This window comes from Cyclospora cayetanensis, unplaced genomic scaffold (genome assembly GCF_002999335.1).
Source record: "Cyclospora cayetanensis isolate NF1_C8 unplaced genomic scaffold, CcayRef3 CcayRef3_contig_121, whole genome shotgun sequence".
Classification (NCBI taxonomy): Eukaryota; Apicomplexa; class Conoidasida; order Eucoccidiorida; family Eimeriidae; genus Cyclospora; species Cyclospora cayetanensis.
The window spans coordinates 28,846-46,856 of NW_020312061.1; the positions used below are offsets into that span (position 1 = coordinate 28,846).

Consider the following 18,011-nt stretch of genomic DNA (forward strand, 5'->3'; position numbering starts at 1 on the left):
GAAAAAAGAGAACCTTGAAGGCTCTCCCTATGTTGGGGCTGCAGCTCCGTCTCAGCAAGACCGATTGCAGCCACAGCGAACAGACATACACACACAGGCACGTATATTCTGGCTTTTGCTTGTCGCCATCTCTCTTCACTCCTTCATCGCTATTTTCGTGTACGCCAGAGGTTCCCTTTCGCAACACTGCACCCCCCCCTTCCCTCCCACGCACATAGGCGTCCCCCGTCGATACTCGAACCCGTGACCTCCTCCGGAACGAACTAAGCGCTGTACGTCCCCCCAACCCCCCAACAGATTTTTCTGCACCACTAAGCCCTTCGTTCCACTCCGTTCTTCGTTCATTTCCCCCCTCCGTATGATGCGCCGTCGTGCGCGACGAGGCCTGAGGCGAGGGGACCCTCCCATACCAGCGATCAATGTAGAGCGCAACTGACGCGGAAGCAACGAGCGTCAAGGCGTTGTACTTCCCCTCTTTCCCCGTCTGGAGCCTAGGAAGGCCTCTGCCGTCGTTGCTCCTACAATGGAGACGGCCGCAGCCCCCAGCTGTCTGGACAGCTCGGCATTGCAACAACGGGCACCACCCTGCGGCTGCAGCGAAAGCACTCCCAACAGCAGGACCAGGTGATTCTGCGTAGTTCTGCATTGTTGCAACAATGCAGGGCTACGCAGGAGGCCATGAGGAGCGCCTGGCCTTCAGCGTGGATGGTCGGGTGCTCTTGAAGAAAACCTCTATGGAAGAAGCGCATTTTTACTTGTGGCTGCGCCGTCTTGCTCAGATCGATCCTCCTGAAGCAGGGGATACTGGCGCCGCGGTAGAATCTGCAGTGATATCTCCAGAGGCGGCAGCACTCGCAGAACCAGCTGAAGTGTTGGGAGGGATCAGCACGAAAAGTGGGGAAGCACGAGGTTCCCCCGGGAATTTTGTCATCTGCCCGTTAGGTTGCCTGCAGGACTGCCCCCTCCTGGCGTTGGACTGCGCTTGGCAGCCCGTCGGTGAGGGTCATGCCAACGATAGCGAGGGGGGGCCCTCGGGGGGAGAGACTGAGAACGCGAACGGAGACAGAAAAAGGCGGGGTTGTAGAGGCGCTGACTGCAGTGAAGGCAGCCGCTGCATTGCTCTGCAGCTGCTGCAATGGATGCCATTTGCATTCAGAGTGTATCGATCCGATAGGGGTCTCTCGAGCGAGTCCTTGAGCAGAAAGGAGGTGGCGGCTGTGGAGCTGGAAAACGTGTTGTTTGGGCTTGAAACCCCCCTTGTGATCGACATCAAAATCGGTACGCGGCATTCGGACGAAACAGCGAGCGAATAGTGGTCATATGGCGCTGCAGCTGCAAACAGGCGTTTAGGCGTAGGGGCAGAGGCCGAAGAGCTGACAGATTTTGAGGAGAGGGAAGGCAGAAGGAGTTGGCGCGGCTGTGCTTTGTTGTGGGGAATTTGAACAACAGCCACGCGCGGGGTGGGGGAGACGGGGGGCGGACAAAATGGAGGGTCTGTGAGCACGAAAGGAATGCTTGTTTTTGCTTGACAAGAAAGACATCTACAGGTCTTCGCATTTGTAGATGTTTGTATGGCCGTCCTCACCCCGGCCATAAAAGTTGTTTTCCGGCACTTCGGAGGAAGTCGTGCTTGCTGCGCCCTCGTATTTTGCACTTTTGTGTGTTTGCATCGTCGGTGTATGTTGGGCGTGTTGGTGGTGCAGGGACTCGACTGCACGGCGATCTCGCCACCCCTCTAAAAAGACAGCGTGCAGCGCTTCAAGCAAAAGCCCGTGGAGCGACGTCCCTCGGTATTTCCTTCTCCGGCTTGTGGGGAATAGAGGATGGCCAGGAGATGAGGTGGAGGGGGGGCTCTCGGCAGCAGAGAGGGGCCTTCATACCCACAAACCTGGACGCCTATGTTGAGCTCTTTAGGGCGTTTCTCGTCTCTGGAGGTGCACAGCCAGCTCGGGTAGCGAGCCTGCTCCTGAGCCTCTTGAGATCGCTCAAGCAGCTGTGGTCCAAACAGCGAATTGTCAACCTCTACGGAAGCAGTCTCCTGTTCGTTTCTGGGGCCCAGTCACACGCTCCAGGAACGACTGCAGACCGTACAGTCAAGCTGAAGCTAATAGATTTCGCGCACGCAACGCTGTTTCCACAGGAATCTGACACGGGATACCTTAGAGGCATCGAGTCCCTTATACTGGCAGTAGAGGCCGCGGCTGCCTCGTGTCGAGAAGGACCCGGCGCCAGTGGATGCAGGGAGCTTCTGGACCTCTGGGCAGCACGAGGGAGCTCAAATTAAAGTGTATTTGTCATGGGCTCCCGCCTAAATAAGCAAGGTGGTCTTTTCATTGCCCTGACAACCGCAATGTGTTTGTCACGCTTGAAGAAGCGCCTTTAAATACAATTTCAGAGGGAGAGATTGGGGAGGGAGAGACCTCGCTGTTACCGCTAGTCTGCCGCGCCATGTTTTTTGGCCTAGCCACCGAATCTAGCTAGTCTGTACATAAAGAGTAGGGGTTAAGGAAATTGGCATTAAGAATTCCCGCGCACGGCTGCGCACTGAGCTGGAAGGCTTTTTGAGGCTCCCACCGAGGAGTAGATTCACTGAGAGGTCTGCCAAAAGCAAGAAAAAGCGAATGGGCATGCAGGCAAAACAACAGTCGCGAAGAGCCACGAAGAAGAGGCGCTCTGGGGTGTAAATCGCCTGAGCAGCGAGTTGCAGCACTGCACGGGGTCCCTGGAATATACCCTGAACAAAATTGAGCGCAGCGCCGAAGACCCCTCCTCCCCCTGCCCTCTGGTGTCAGTACAACGAGGGTAAATGCGTGAGCTGCATACGCGCAGCAGCGCCAGTTGCTCTTGCAGGCGTGTTGCTGCTGGTTACCCCAGAGAGCGTGGGGCTCATAGCACGAAGGAAGAGACGCACAAACATGCGACTTGGCCCTCCTACTTTCGCGCGTACGACAGACGAAGAGGTGTCCCGCTGATCGTTTGCCCCTGCAACTCTGCACCCAGAAGCAACAGCCGCAAGCCTCGCATAAAGGATCAACAGTGCAGCTCACACCAAGAAGACAGGGGGGCTGCGATGCCACAGCAAAGGCTCTATGAATCTTATGGCAGCCGCAGGACGGTGCGGTCAGGCCACAAACAACCCGCGCATGCGTCCCTTCCGCCAGCGTGACAAGATATGCGCAGGGACAGCAGCGCGTGAGTTTTGCCACATGGAAAGCTTGCGAGCAGCAAGAGTAGCAAAGACACAGCTAGCACAAGCAGCAGCAGCAGTAGCACTTAGCGAGCAGAAGCAACACGGCCAAAAAGGGGAGGGCTGACTGTTGAGCGCCTTTGTGGCGAGTTCCTCAGTGGCGTATTCGACGAATGCCACCTTCTTGAAGAGAATGGCGCGAATATCGACGAGCCCCTCCGCCTGCGAGAAGAGCTGCTGAAGAGCAAAGTTCGTGCACCAGTCGGGAAGGTTCTCCACAAACAGGACCTTGTTGGAGGTTCCCTGCAGCAGCAGCAGTACAGTCCGACAAAGGACGCAACCAAGTCACTCCGAGACCGCTTACAGAGACAAAAAGCGCAGACAGGCAAATAGAGCACAGCCCCTAAATTTCGGAAGACAGTCCTAAAGTCTAATGGCAGATACTACTGCTACAAACAAGACGCAGCAAACGCCCTGTTGTCTCGTCTCGCTCCCTTTTCGCGAGCTTCTTGCCGTTGCCTTTCCTGGTGCACCCAACCCTCGCCAATCAATCCCACGAACACATTTCCCTCCCATGCACTTACGCTGCCTTGTGAAGCCCCTGCCGCTGTGGTGTCGGCTCCTGCTTGCTGTTGCTGCTGTTGCTGCTGCCGCGCCTGAGCTGCAGCCACAAGGGCAGCCGGGTCGGTAGAGCCCGTGGCTTGCGGCGGAAGGCCCCCAGGTCCCTGCATCGACAGATATTGAACAAAAATTACACACATATATATATGCACCCATACCTACATATACCCACACACATACCTACATATACCCACACACATACCTACAGATACATACATACGCATACCTACATATACACACATACACGTACATATATATACCCCTTCTCCATAATGCCTCCCCCCCGTTCACAGCAAGACAAGGAACCAGCTGCTGCCTCCGTTGCGGGCTGCAGAAGATGTAAGACCAAAGGGCATGCTTGAATTTTATGTTGGAAGCTACGATGCCTCAACGCAGTGAACACTTCCGTTATCCAGTTCATATGCATGCAAGTACTGTGCGAAACCGGAAACGGAGGGCAGACACACCGACACAAGGAGACCCCCCTATGTAGGCAGGCGGTAATAATAAGGCAGGCAGACACCCCCTAGGCCCGCGTCTCTGGTTCCCCGTGCAGCAGCATCAGGAGCTATCAATGCAGCACTAAACCTCACTTTCAAGGCAAGGTATTGCTGCTGTAGCTGCAGAAACAGTGCTCTTTGCTGCGCCTCCTTTTCGCGAACTCGGCGAGGCTTGCGAGGGCCTGAGGGCCTCTCAGTGAAGGTCCCATCCTCCTTGGCTACTAGGTCGCTCTTCGCTAACGCGTAGTTGATATGCTGAAGAAACATCGACAAAGAAGGCGGAGAAACAAGATGCCCCCCTGTGGCAGAAACACTCTGGTCGCGAGCAGTGAGGCAACCTTCGTACAGACACGACCACAGAAAACAGCCAAAAAAACAACCCGGGACTCCCCATGCTATTCGCAGGAAGACAACACATAGATACACACACATATATACATGTATATATAGATATATATATGCGACTCTAACGCACAAGCGGCTGGCCGTGGTATATGAACCCCTGCATTCCATTGAGGGCCGTTGTTGCCGCAGTTTCATCCTTGAACACAATCCATGCCTGCCCTCTGAATAACATACACACACACATACACACACACATACACACACCGACACATCCAGCACATGAACACACCCACTGACGCACGCTACGCATATTCATGCACGCATAGTGGTAAATGCATGCCGGCTAGAAGCTATCTGTTGGCGAAAAGTCAGCTACCACGCCTCGAAGCCTCAACAAACGGCTCGAGGGTCTCTCTGGTTTCTTTTGCTCTCTAGCGCTCCAGACTTGATTTACGAACACAGCATAGTGTTTCCAATAAATATTTCTACAAAATTATCAGCCTCCCTTGAGACGGAAGACACAGGAGAGGAAGTTAAGCTTCCTAGGGTTAAGGGTCGAGATATGGTAGTAGACATTCATACCTGCGCCAGAATGAACCCATGGCGACAATCTGCCGTATTTCCCCGAATTGTTTGAACATAGACTTGAGATTCTCCTTCAGCTCTGGTTGCAAAACAGCGTGCGCCAACAGCAAAGTGCCCCCGTTTGTTTACTATGCCAGCCAAGCGGAATGATCGCTAGTCGTAGTCGTGGACGCCCTAAGGTCGCTCAGTCTTCTATCCCCCCTCGCCTCTTGCCTCATCATCTCTCCCTCTCGGTGTTTCTCCATCTTGTACTCACCTTTGAGCTTGATCCTGTCATTTATGTTTGACACGTAGATCGTGCAGTTCGGCGGAATGGAGCTATCAACAGCGCGAGGCTGCAGGTACTTCAGCCTCTTCAGGTTCACGGCCGTCATCCCCACCGCAGCCATCTCGGGAGCCACAGGACCCCAGGCAGCCCCAGGGCCCCCCATGGGGCCCCCCATGGGAGCCACGGACGCACTTATGGGGGCGGGAGGTCCCATGGGGGCGCCGCCCGCCATGGGGGGAGGCCCCCCAAACGTATGGGGCCCCCCACCCATGCCCATTAAGGGGGCCCCGCCCATCCGGCCACCGAACGGCATGCCCCCCATGGTGACCCCTGGAGCCCCCGGGTGGCCTCGGGAGGGGGGCCCCCCTACCATCATTCCGCCACCGGGGCGCTGGGGGGAGGCCCCAGGGCCGAAAGGCATTACTGGGGGCCCTGCCATTTCCGAGGAACAGACGGAGAGTGTAGATCCTTGAGGCTTGAGGCCGCAGTAAAAAGAGGAGAGTCCGCTACTGGGGATTGATGAACGGGGACAACAGCCGCTGCTGCTGGCGCACCGGCGGCAGCAGCTGCGGCGGCTGAAGGGGGTTCGGAAATCGCAGGGGAAGCAAAGACGAGAGGCCTAGGCCCCTACAGCTGCTGCATCAGACAACAGAAGCAAGGGCAGCAGCAAGGAAACAAGAATCTCCAATGCTTTTGCTGCATCGAGAGGTACAGGAGGCAGCCTTAGGAGTAGCTGTTGCTGCTGCTTCTGCATCTGAACAAGAGCGCATGCGCTTCATGCTGCCTTGCCAAGGTCTCGTTCCGAATTCTATTAAGGTTCCACTAAAACCTATCAGTCGCTTTGTTACTATAAATTGAGGCACTTTCATATCCATTCCTCAGTCGATGAAGCGTATTTGCACCCCCAGAGAGCCCAAGCTTCCGCCCTGCTGGTAAAAGGGACGCCTCCACCGCTGGACCCGTGGTTTCCCAAGGGGCCCTCCGGGGCCCCTAGTCACCCCAGAAATGATTTTAAATTAGCTTTTCTAGGGGGTATGCGAGGAAATCTCCTCTTTTTCCACGGATAGGCTCATGAAGGGGCGCCTGATCCACATCTCTTAAAGCTAAATAGTGCGGGCGATACCAGACAGTGATTGGCACTTGGGAGTGCATTTTTAACTTTTGATATTGCGATGATCTAAGAGATGAAGTCCCTCGCTGAAGGGCGGCTCCTACCGCAGAGCGTTTGGTCATGCTGCGTGTCTCCCCCCGCTGCCTGGGGTGACGGGGAAGGATATTTCCCCGTTTGCTTCACCGTTTTGTTCTTCGCTCTGGCTACACTTGGGTGGTTCTTCCTTGGCAATTCCAATAACTTTGAGGTGCCTCTCCTCTTCTGCCTGCCTAGAAATGAGGCGCGCGTCATCAAGCAGCGGCTGCGTGAATGTAGAGCAGTAATCAAAGCACACGCAGGACCGGCAGTTGCAACAAAAACAGTAGTTTCGCAGGTTTCGTGCAGCTCTTGTGCCTCCATTGGACGAATAAACGACCCAGCTGCATCAAGCTGCATAAAAGGGGCAGCAACAACACAGGTAGCCCTCGCAAGAGCAGAAGCAGCGTCACGTGTGTGTGCCGAGTTACGGGCTTCTCGATCGTTTCTCCGTGTGGCTAGAAACAGGTGTCTTGGGGGATACCATGCTGTAGTCGTCTCTTTCCTTGCTTTCACGTGTATCTTGGCAGATCAGCAGCTTATACAAGACAAAGCCACAGGCACTTCGCCTCTCTACACAGTTACGGGTACGCAGTAAGGATCCTCAGCACAAATCTTCAAGGCCTTAGCTATGATTCCTAAGGCGTTTTAAATGGTGTATTAGTCCCTCTCTGCAGCACAGGTCAAGCGGTGAGGAGGCAATACTGGTCAGGGGTCCCCTTTTAGGACACTATGATACGGGCAAAGGTTGCTGTCGGTGTTGCGCCTTAGGGATCCTGACGGGCGGCTACTTCCTGTGGGACCTTTGTGTTATTCTAAGGGATTGGGGGTCTGGGAGCCTTCAATGGCTCGTGCATGCCGTCATTTCTATATCGAGTGTTTGCTCGCCCTTCTTCTTCCCGTCGCATATCCCCATGTGCTACTATGCAGCCGCCCTCCTGACGTTTGAGGCCAGTACCCCTTTCTTTTCTCTGCGCTATTTCATTCTGAAGGCAGGAGGGGGCGAAAAACTGGTAGGAAAGCTTGTGCACGCGCTGTTTGTTGCTAGCTTTTTTCTTGTTCGGTTGGTTTACGGGTGCCTCTTTCTCTTCCCCGAGCTGTGGTGGGCCCTCCTTAGGGACCCCGTCATAAGCACTGTTTCCCCCGCCAGGAAGGGTCTCTACTTTACGTGTATGCCGCTCTTTGGAGCACTTCAGCTCCTCTGGTTCTTGCAGCTGGTCCGCAGCAGAGAGAGCGTCGAGCGAAAAGGTCTATAACATTTTTGATCGAGGTTGCTAGGTGCCTTTTGGGGTGGTGTCTCTTCGTCACTCCACATCAGCCTCCTCTCGTTCATTTGACCCTCCCTAGTGTCCCGATTTGATGTACTTTGCTCGATTTTTCACTGTTACTTGGCTAGCGAGCAAGTCGGACGTCTTGCTCGGGGCGCAGCACTCTCCAGGCTCCCTTCTTTCCCTGCCTTTGGGGCAGTGCCCTCATGACAGTTCCCTCTGAACCCACAGTCTTAGCCGCGAAGGACGACAAATTTAGTTGATGCGTAGCAGCATGCACTGCGTCGCTAGGGCTGGCTTTTTGTTCTGAAGGGCTAGAGGAAATGAATGGACATACATTAGGAGGTGCCTCTTCCTGGCAGCCCCTCCCTACACTGTTCATGGCAGCGCAGCTTCAGAGCACCTCCTCGGCACTCGCGCTTGTTTAGGGGTATCAGGGTACGGGTACAGACTGCAGTACAAGCAAAGGCCACTGGGGCAAATAAGGCATACAAAAAGTGGAAAGAGCAGGCAAAATGAATACCCTCGAGACGGCTCTATGCCTCGAGGTCACCTTTGTACTTTTGCCCCGTTATGCATCTGTTGTACGGGCCTTACAAGGACCCGCGCTGCCTCAAGCCCCGCCGTGACTCTGTCTCCCACCGCAATGCCACTTACCCACCCACCCTCCAGGAGCAAGTGGCTTTGGGGGTGCCTTTGCCGCTGCTGCTGCAGCAGCTCTTCATTCACTACGTGCAGTGTCGAGCTGTGGCCTAAACCAAAGGTAGCAATAGTTCGAGGCCAACGCCTAATACCCAAGACGCGAAAGTAATACACTGAGTCATTCTTACGGGTCTCTGGGAATTTTAACACCGAAGACCTTATACACCCTGGAACCTGGTAGGCCTCGCGCGTTTGGAAGCTTTCCTGGGCTTCTGGATCCGGAAGGAAGGACAGATTGGACTGTTTAGATGCTCTCAAGAGGTCCCTTAGGGCTCTGGATGTGAGTTGCTCATCCGTTTCTTCGATCGCTTCCGGGTGGGAAGGGCCTCCCAAAAAGGCGGTGTACAGCTCGAAACCCTTGGGGGCCCTACCTTCAAAAATTCGAGAGACGCTGATGGCCCCCATGGTCTCCCACCCTCCTGCCGATGCCTCGGCGGGAGACACCAGATACCCAAACCCATTTGGCGTAAGGCCCTGCAGCTTCTCATTGGTGGCTGGCCTTAATGCGAGAGTGACCAGGGCTACAGAAGACAAGGGTAGGGCGTTCAGCATCCGCACTGCCGTCGAGCTAAGCAGCCCTTGCTGCACGAGCTGTCCGTCCCCTGCTAGAACCTGTTTCTGAGGAATCCGTGATGCCCCAGCCGTGCCTAGCAGTCGAGCAGCTTCATTCGGGGGCGTTGTGAGGAGCACGTGGCTTGCAAGAATGCGTCTCTCCGCGTTTGGCGTGGAGATAACTGCAAGAAACCCGTCTGCCTGCGGTCTGAAGTCTGAGAGGGGAAAGAGCGAGGACACGTGGGAACGCAGCAGCACGGCCTTGGGAGGAAGTGCGTTTGCCAGGCGCAGCGTTAGCGCATGCATGCCCTGCCGGAAATTGGCTATTGAGGGGCCCCGCCGCTTCCCTCCGCCTCCCGCCGTGTCCTGCCTGAGGCTCGCTTGCTCTGAGCTGGCGGGTGAAGCCCCTACAGAAGAAACAGGAAAATCAGACGGACTCAGGAATGACGCCAGGCGGCTGACGGCAGTTGCAGCGAGGCTCCTGATGAGTCCTCTGTCCAGGAGTGCCTTAAGACCCGGCAATGCCAGCCTCATGGAGAGGGAGGCCCCGTCTGCCGCGTAGATTCCTGTGACGAGCGCGCCTACAACCTTCCTTTCAACCTCGGTGCCGAGCACTGTACGTACATATTCGGAAACTGTGGGAGAATCGAGGTCTTTCGGGCTGTCCCTCATGTCGCCTTGTACCTGTCCCTGTCTCGGTATTTTCAGCGTGCGCAGTGGTGGTGGCACCCAGGAGTCTGCCCCAAAGAGAAGGCCCTTGGCCAGATGCACTTTCCCTCGCCACGAGAGAATGGAAGAAGATATGAGAGATGGGAGGGAGTGGGGTAGGGGCAGCAACTGACCCCCCACAGCAGCGAAGCGGGGGGCCTCCCTGGGGGCTGTCAGCAATTCTTCGTCCAAACCAACCTCTTTGACCAGCTGTCGCGTTTCCGTCGTGAGCCGAAAACTGTTAGCCCCACTATCCCACAGGAATGCTCCGCATGCAGAGCGTTGTGTCTCCAGACAGCCACCCACACCACTGCCGGCCTCAACAACAACAAAGGGCATCTCCTGTATGCACTGTTCATCGTGTATACAAGAGGGCTTGCCTCCCTCGGCACAATCTACTGCCGTGGTCAGGAGAGAAAGAGCAGACGGAGGCGCGGGTAGCGGAATTCCGTGTTTTTGCATGCGCTGTAGCTCGTGGGCAGCGGTAAGCCCTGTGAGGCCGCCTCCAACAATCAAAACCCCAACCCTTAGATCGGGTAAAATCTTCCCTTCCCCGAGAGCAGCATCTTGTGGATCTCCGCTAGTGCAAGATGCAGTTTCAAGGAGCCCCCCAGAAGCCGTTGGTACGCCGTGGGAGGACAGAGGTGGCGGTTTAAACGAGCACAGCCATCGGCAGGATGAAAGGCAGGAAGGCACTATCCTCAGTCTCTGAGGAGACAAGCCGATTGATACTGCCCGGCGGAACATTGCAATTCAATTGCAATGGAGGGAAGACATTGCTCTGAGGAAGCTCGAATGCACGTACAAGTCGAGTGAGCGAGGAGGCAGGTATACAGGCGTGCCCCTCTTCTCTAACTCTTCCGGGATGCAGAGGGTGTTAAAGGCATGAATCTCAAAAATCGTAAAAAGGAAGGCCCGGGAAAGGCATTGGCCCCAGTGTAAACTACGACAACTAACAGCAAACCGTCGATCGCTGCATGCACTGCGGATGGAGCAGACGTCCAGAAAGCATATTTCATGACACAAACCGCAGACTTACTAGTGATCTACACCCTAAAATTCACATCCCTGGGCAAACCTAATCCAGGCTTTCTGAAAAAAACTCTAGAGAAACGTAGAATTGTTTGTGCTGATCGCACACACAAGAGCAATCGGAGGGAGCGAGGACCCCCAATAAGTTAAATGTCAATGAGGGTCTTCTGCGCCAAAAGCTAATACCGGATTCCAGAGCTGTCATTTCACTCCGCTATATGGCCAGTGCTTTGGGAGGCATTTTGACTCTCAACCTTTCCTCTTCGGCTTCCCTTCTGTCTACGCCACAGCCAAGTTTCTCTCCTCTAAACGCGCCGCAAGAATGGGAAAACGCCTCATTGTTGCCGTGACACCTTACCCTGTTGACCTTTCTGTTTTTCCAGAGGCTTCAGTTGCTGGTTCCAAGACTGTACCGCCACCCTCCATTGGGCAGGTGGTCTTGCCCCGATTTGTCCGGCATCTGGCGGTAAATTTCCCGGACTTTGAATTGGTTTCCGGATGTTCCATTGAAGACTTCAATGAACGAAAGGAAGAGATCAAAGCTGTATGGATTTTGCGGGTTTGAGGGCACACTACCCCAGGGTTGTATTGGATGCAATGCTGGGCTGCCTACACAGCTCCAACGACCTGCATGGACTCTCTTCCGCTATTCCATCTTCACTTCCCCAGCTGGTGTTCACTGCAGTATTAAATCTTTCTAATCTGCCCATACACACAGTTCCTTCCACAGACATGCTCCTTCCTGATGCCGAAGCGAGGCACTTCATCGGAGGAGAGATTCTGCTCTTGTTTGCAAACCTCAGGCCGAGATTCTTTTGGTAGTAGAGGCGCCTCCTTCTCTCCTTATGGAGGTCATCCCCCTACTTAAAAGCCTCCGCTGGGTGCACAGCTATTTGGCGGGCGTCGACGGCCTCTCCGCAGCACTACGAAAGCTACCGTGCCCGTCAGACCCAAGTCTTCCCCTCAGTAGGAGCGGTCTATTGGTAACGAACGCGAAAGGGATTTACTCTTCTTCTCTTAAGGAATACGCTATTGCTGCCATCATGCACTTCGCGAAGCAGGTCCCCAGGCTACAGAAGAACAAAAGCGACAATAGGTGGGAAAGATTCATCGTCGGAGAGATCAAGGGTAAAACGGCGGGGTTCATTGGTTATGGAGACATTGCAAGGGAAATAGCCTCTGCATGCAAGGTCAGTGGAGTATAGCCTCTGGCAGCAACTGGGTGCATTAGAGAGAGATGTACATAAAGAGAGGCACACTAAGGAGAACCATCCATACATAGAAATGGCAATTTAGTGATGGACATACTCAGTCTGGTTAGCTGAGCATGGTCTAGGGCCTCAGGCAGAAGTGCATTAACTACAACAGACGCAGAGATTGGGAAGAACGCGTCTTTCCGTGAAGTGGCCAGTCAAACCAACTAGGGAAGATATGCACTGTGCCTGTCTGCCGGCATCGATTTTCACCGTATTTACCTTCCTCTCTCCAAACCCACATTGCTCTAATGTGCTTTCAACTCTGCACATCTGTGCCTGTGCCCTCTGTGTATGTGTGTGTCAGTTTTTTGGGATGCGCTGCATCGCAGTCCGCCGCGACGCCACGAGAACGTGCCCATACCTCGACGAAGTTTACGCATCAGACAGCAAGGACCATTTAGAAGTAGGAAGGCGGCTTACTGCTGCTCTGGGGGGCACTCTGCTGTTTCTGCTACTGCTTGAGTTGTTTTTTCTTGCCTCTATTATACCTTGCCAATTCAGCTTAGTTTCTACTCCACATGCTGTGAGGGTGCCATGCACGAAGTGTATCTTCAATTGTTCTATCTTCTTCCTCCATCTTCCGTCCCTAATAGTTACTGGCTCATGGACATAAAGACAGCGCGGGCTAATAGGGATGTCCCAGATAGCTAGAGTACCTGCAGGAGGCAGCGATTTCTCCTCTTCTTACATTCAAATTGTATAGATGGGAGGATGAGTCGTATTGAAGGGAGGTGCCCAAGAGCTTGTGTTTTGTTGTGGCATATGCTTGGTGCATTCCGAATTAATTATGGTTGAGGTTTTAGCCCCTTGTGCTTTCGTTGCTGCTTCGTGTTCAGGTGTATCGGCAGTCGGATTTTGTGATTTGCAGCTTGCCTGCGACGCCAGAGACCGTTAACTGCATCTCCAGAGAACAATTTGGAGCTATGAAAAAAACCGGAGTGTTCATCTCACTTGGACGAGGATGCGTCGTCGACGAGGAGGCCTTGCTGCAGGTGTGCTTCAATCCGCAATCCTCCAAGTCCTGTCGGCTTCCTCCTTATACTTTCTGTTTCCCCATGCTATGTCTCGTTAGTGCGTCCCTTTCTCCTCTCTTCTTTAAAGCCCCCCCATTTCGATCTTGCTCATGCTGTGTATGTCCACTTTGTCCCAGGCCCTGAACAGTAGCCTCATCTCTGGAGCCGCTCTGGACGTGTTCCAGACAGAGCCCCTTCCGGCGTCTTCTCCTCTTTGGGGCGCTCCCAACCTTCTGTTGTCGTGTCACAACGCAGACTGGTGCGAGAACTACAGCGTAGAAGCATCCATTCAGCTTTTTGAGGACAACCTTATCAAATTCCTCAACGGAGCAAAAACGAACGAAGAAATGTTGACACCTGTAGACTGCAACAGAGGATATTGAGACTTATTTCGTAGACAGCACCGAACAATGCTGAATACCCTCCCCAACCCGCAACACATATCTGTGCATTCCGCTCACCAAAAGGTGGATGAAAAGATCAATACAAGGCAATGGGGTCGCTCAACTTCATCCAGGAATCTCATACCAAAGGCCGTCCGGCACCACTAGTTTTATGGGATTGTATGGCTCTCACTTCTATAAAACGAATCCCGTGAGGCGAAAATGTAGCACTAGTCAGACACTTATCAAATCGTGTGATGCAATTCAAGTCCCCGGTCACTGCCAGCCTTCTTTCTTAGGGAGTGAACCCAACTCAATGCTGTGATCCCCAGCCCAGTGCGGGGTACTTATACTACTGGGCCTTTGCATTCCTTGAGATGCAACCGCACGCTAGTTGGCAACACTTCGAGATCTCAACGTTACTAAACACATGTGTTGTCATTCGTTGGCCACACCTCTGTCCGCTGGGAGCTTCGCTCACACATTGACCGATTCACTAATGATGAATATCATTTGAGTTTGCCAAAACTACTATGCAAGCATGGCGAAAGATTATAATGGACTATTTCGCATCACTTGACGATGGCTGTACCGCAGTATCTGTGGGTATCGCTCCGGTTTTAGCAGTAATGCTCAAGAGCAGCTACTCTGATAGCAGCACGATATCCAGTTCCTATCGGAAAACACAACAGCATTTGAGCGCTCACATCTGTTCTTTGGTGGAGACAATCACGTCTTGGGGGTTTCCTTGTCTACGATGTGGGATTGAACTCGACCTTCAACGCGCCGCGATTACACGCTGGGGGGTTGTCCATTGATTAAGAGATATCAACAAACCAAATTTGCTTCTTACTGCAACTAATTTACTCCAGGCTGGGTTCAATTTTAATATTCTTTGAATAGTGTACATGAAAAAGCTAAACAAATGGCATGAATGAAAGGGAAATTCACCGGTGCGACGCCCAACGTCGGCACTTAGAATCCTTATGCAATGTGTTGTGTTTCGTGGCAAGGAAAAACCTTTCTTACTAACGAAGTATAGACACGCATTCTATCTGCAGAGTGAGCGCTTCTCTCAAGCAGCTCTTGTCTTCCCATACACCGAATAACAGGTGGGTATTCACAATGCATAACGAGAAGAACAACTAAATCCAGAACATTTAAAAGACTTTTAGAAGTGGGCCAAGGCGTCCAAAATGCTGACGCTGTCTGTTGGGGGCAGTTCTTTGAATCGGTCCTCCTCTACAAATTCACATTTGAAACACGAACGGATCCAGCAACACACAGGCCATTAATTGAATTGGAACAGCCTTGCAGTGGTCTGAAGAGTAAGGCAAGGTCAGGAATTTAGCAGAGCGATCGTCAATATGCATTTCATACATAACTCTCCTACGTTGGAAGGCGTTGGTTGAGTGTGCCCCTAGAATTTGCTTTATCTCAGCCTTCCTTAAAAGTCTGATGCATGGCTTGGCGCTGTTATATTCTCTGCCCAACACAAAAGGACCAGAACTTAACTCTCATGTGCCATTTATATGTCAGTAGATGCTAAGCTATAGTCCTCGTCACTGGACTGCCCTGAGCGTGCCCTAAGCTCTACCACGACTCTCATCTGTTCCGTTTACACTAATGCCGTGTAGCCCTACAATGTTGGACTGTGACGAATATTTTACAGGGGCCGACGACAAATTTCATGCTTCGGCTGGTTTTCCTTTTGCAAGTCTTCTTCATGAAAACCACGTGGGAAAATCCAACGCTGAATGTAGTACCAAAAAGCAACACAACACAGATATATTGATGAGGATAGCATAAAGCATCGCTCCTCTGTTTTGTGCATGATTGGGACACGAAGCTCATTGTTGCTTGCCATGCGCTCAAAGTGCGAACGAAAGTTGACGTGAACAAACAACAGAGCAGGACCCCGGCAGGATAAACACACATCTGATCTTCGGCCTAGAAAGATCCTAAAACTCATCACGCATCAAGCAATACATGATATACACTGATATGTTCAGTTAGAACATTTGCAATCCACTTCCTTACCTTGTTAGATAACACATGCTCCAGACCATCTCAGGACAAGGCTTTTACTTGGCATCAATCAGGGCACAATCTCGGGAAGAATCCGAATATTTGAAATTTTGTCATTAAATTATAATCAGAAGTACCGATGCTGCAGCAATATGGGGAGCATTAGCTGAAGTTCTAGGCCAGGTACTGCCCAGGCCTAGGACGGCAGGTAGACCTTTGGAAAATCCAGAAACTGGTAGAGCGTAGCTAAAGCCTACAGCCAGCGCATACCGCCTGAACAAGGGCCGCTTCACGACACAGGGTGCAAAAACATTGCTGGTACAAAGCCTATAACCGATCATTTAATTCGCTGTAGACATAAGTGTTAAATAGGGGAAAAAATAGATTTGCATCATCTTCTGCCGATCAACTAGGAGGCGTTGTGCGTCACCCCCACGCCTGTCCAGTTGCTGTACAAACCCGACGTGTACCCCAAGCTCGTGGGTCTGATACCCTATAGCCGGCCACTTCTGAAGCTACATTTAATTCAAAAAAATTCGTTTTGAATTACTTTCAAGTGCTCGCATTATGACTCCGTAGGAAAACTGCGCACCTTCACCGCCTGCGTGGCTGACGAGGCGTTACAGGTCGAGGGGTACGTAGCAAGGTCTGTAGAGTGCGTCCCCACATCGCATTCCCCATACTATAATCCTTGATAAAGGTTTTCAGACACTGACTTATGTGGCATTGCCGTCTTTATCGGCGCTGTCACTCAACGCTCATGAAAATTCCTAGTGCTTGTGGCTATAGGAAGGCTACTTTGCATGGACCGTGCACAATTTGACTTATCCAACAAAATGGATCACTAAGCTGCATAGCTTCGACTTCGAGCTGTCAGTAAAGTGAACTAGATCCTACAAGTAGGACTCGAAGCCCCGTGGGCAACCTACTGCCCTGCACAATCAGGTTGCCTGTATGGTATCTCGAACAAAGTGCTACGTATCCTAGTCCTCAAACATTGATGTTTTGCACTGCCCCACCTATTGGCTGCTTATTCTAATGAGCTTTGTCGCAAGCTTTTATGCCTTGATATATTAATATTGATAGAGGATGATGCATAGTAATCACCTAGAGTAAATAGCACGAAGGTCTCTCCGCTCCATCAGCGAGAGGTCATAGTTTTATCCCGTGCCTGTGCAATAATATTGTGCTACATTATTTATTTATCCGTGGCACACTTGGACAGTATGCAGACGCATATTCACTGTTTCACTTGTGCTACCTGGCATTCGAAAGCACCTACTGGTAGCGTACCACATACTTTGGGCCTTTTAGTCTGACATTCCTTGCTGCTCTGATCTAGTCTTCGTCTCAACCGTGGCGTGTGGCTGCTGATCCATAACGGTGCCTGCTTATTTGGAGGGAGACAACTAGGCTTTATGGAGGCTTTGAGTCGTTTCTGGGTGACGATCTGCTTTGGGAGAAAGGTACTGTACTGCAGGGGACTGATAGTAAAAATGCGGCCTCCACTGCTTTGTTCACAGCTGAGGTTACGTCAATGCACTTGCAACTAGAGGCTTAGAGGCTTTATATGCCTTTAGAAAAACTGGACGGTTAAGCCCAACGAGCGGTGATTCACATAACTCAATGTGTACATGGAAAGCTGCTGGTTCACAGGTGAATACGAAAACTCTGGGGAAAGTTGTTATCTGGGATCTGCGAAGATATTAGGTGGGGCCCAAAAAATATATTTGCGTCGTATATCGATTAACTAGGAGGCGTCGTGCGTCGCCCCCGCAACTGTCCAGCAGCTGTACAAACCCTACGTGTACCCCTAGCTTGTGGGTCTGACGTCCTGTAGCCAGCCACTTCTGAAACTACATTTGAAGGCTATGAATATAGTTCTATAGCTCTGCGCTGCACAAAGGGTGAATCATGTCGAATGAACATGGAAGCTTAGGAGCTAAATATGCCGCCTGAAAGCGTGTATGGGGCGGTTGGGGTGCCAACACAACTAAGGGGACTGCTTGTTTCCGAGATTGAAACATGCAAGCGCTCCTGTCAAGATTGTGCAGGCCTTGGTATTTTACAGTGTTAAAAAAATTCGGTATATGCGAAAGCAGTGCTGTCTTGAGATCCTGCATTTTTGGACACAGACACTTGAGTTCGGAAGAACCTGGGAGGTCTGTTGGAGAAGTTGTCGAGGTAGTTAAGGCCTTCTTGCGAGCCTTGTGGCTCACAATCCCTGGTTAATATCAGATGGAGCTCACATATATATAGTACTTAGCACGACAGTGCTAGTTTATCCAGGGTAAGCGTGTTGTAGCTGTAATAAACCATCGCCGACGAAAGCTTCTAACTAGGAACCGAAATAGTCTAGCAGTTAGTAGCTTCGAAC

The 18,011-nt window shown here is 52.2% G+C and overlaps 4 protein-coding genes across 4 annotated transcripts; 2 read left to right on the plus strand and 2 right to left on the minus strand.

The window, feature by feature from the left end:
* The first annotated feature begins 656 nt into the window (after positions 1-656).
* Positions 657-2,284, plus strand: LOC34619550. Its single transcript, XM_026336330.1, has 3 exons — positions 657-1,278; positions 1,704-1,951; positions 2,060-2,284. The coding sequence occupies exons 1-3, from the start codon at positions 657-659 to the stop codon at positions 2,282-2,284; spliced, it is 1,095 nt and encodes a 364-aa protein (XP_026192115.1).
* Positions 2,285-2,477: 193 nt separating this feature from the next.
* Positions 2,478-5,927, minus strand: LOC34619551 (U1 small nuclear ribonucleoprotein A). Its single transcript, XM_026336331.1, has 7 exons — positions 5,495-5,927; positions 5,236-5,317; positions 4,784-4,874; positions 4,402-4,563; positions 3,772-3,912; positions 3,294-3,409; positions 2,478-2,598 (listed from the first exon to the last, which is right to left on the minus strand). Exons 1-7 carry the CDS (start codon positions 5,925-5,927, stop codon positions 2,478-2,480), a joined length of 1,146 nt encoding a protein of 381 aa, XP_026192116.1.
* Positions 5,927-11,195, minus strand: LOC113147076 (protoporphyrinogen oxidase 1, chloroplastic-like). Its single transcript, XM_026336332.1, has 4 exons — positions 11,178-11,195; positions 10,377-10,630; positions 8,965-10,259; positions 5,927-6,084 (listed from the first exon to the last, which is right to left on the minus strand). The coding sequence occupies exons 1-4, from the start codon at positions 11,193-11,195 to the stop codon at positions 5,927-5,929; spliced, it is 1,725 nt and encodes a 574-aa protein (XP_026192117.1).
* Positions 11,196-11,276: 81 nt separating this feature from the next.
* Positions 11,277-13,606, plus strand: LOC34619553 (uncharacterized protein in proB 3'region). Its single transcript, XM_022732839.2, has 5 exons — positions 11,277-11,498; positions 11,758-12,144; positions 12,515-12,613; positions 13,047-13,202; positions 13,361-13,606. Exons 1-5 carry the CDS (start codon positions 11,277-11,279, stop codon positions 13,604-13,606), a joined length of 1,110 nt encoding a protein of 369 aa, XP_022587487.2.
* The last annotated feature ends 4,405 nt before the right edge of the window (positions 13,607-18,011 follow it).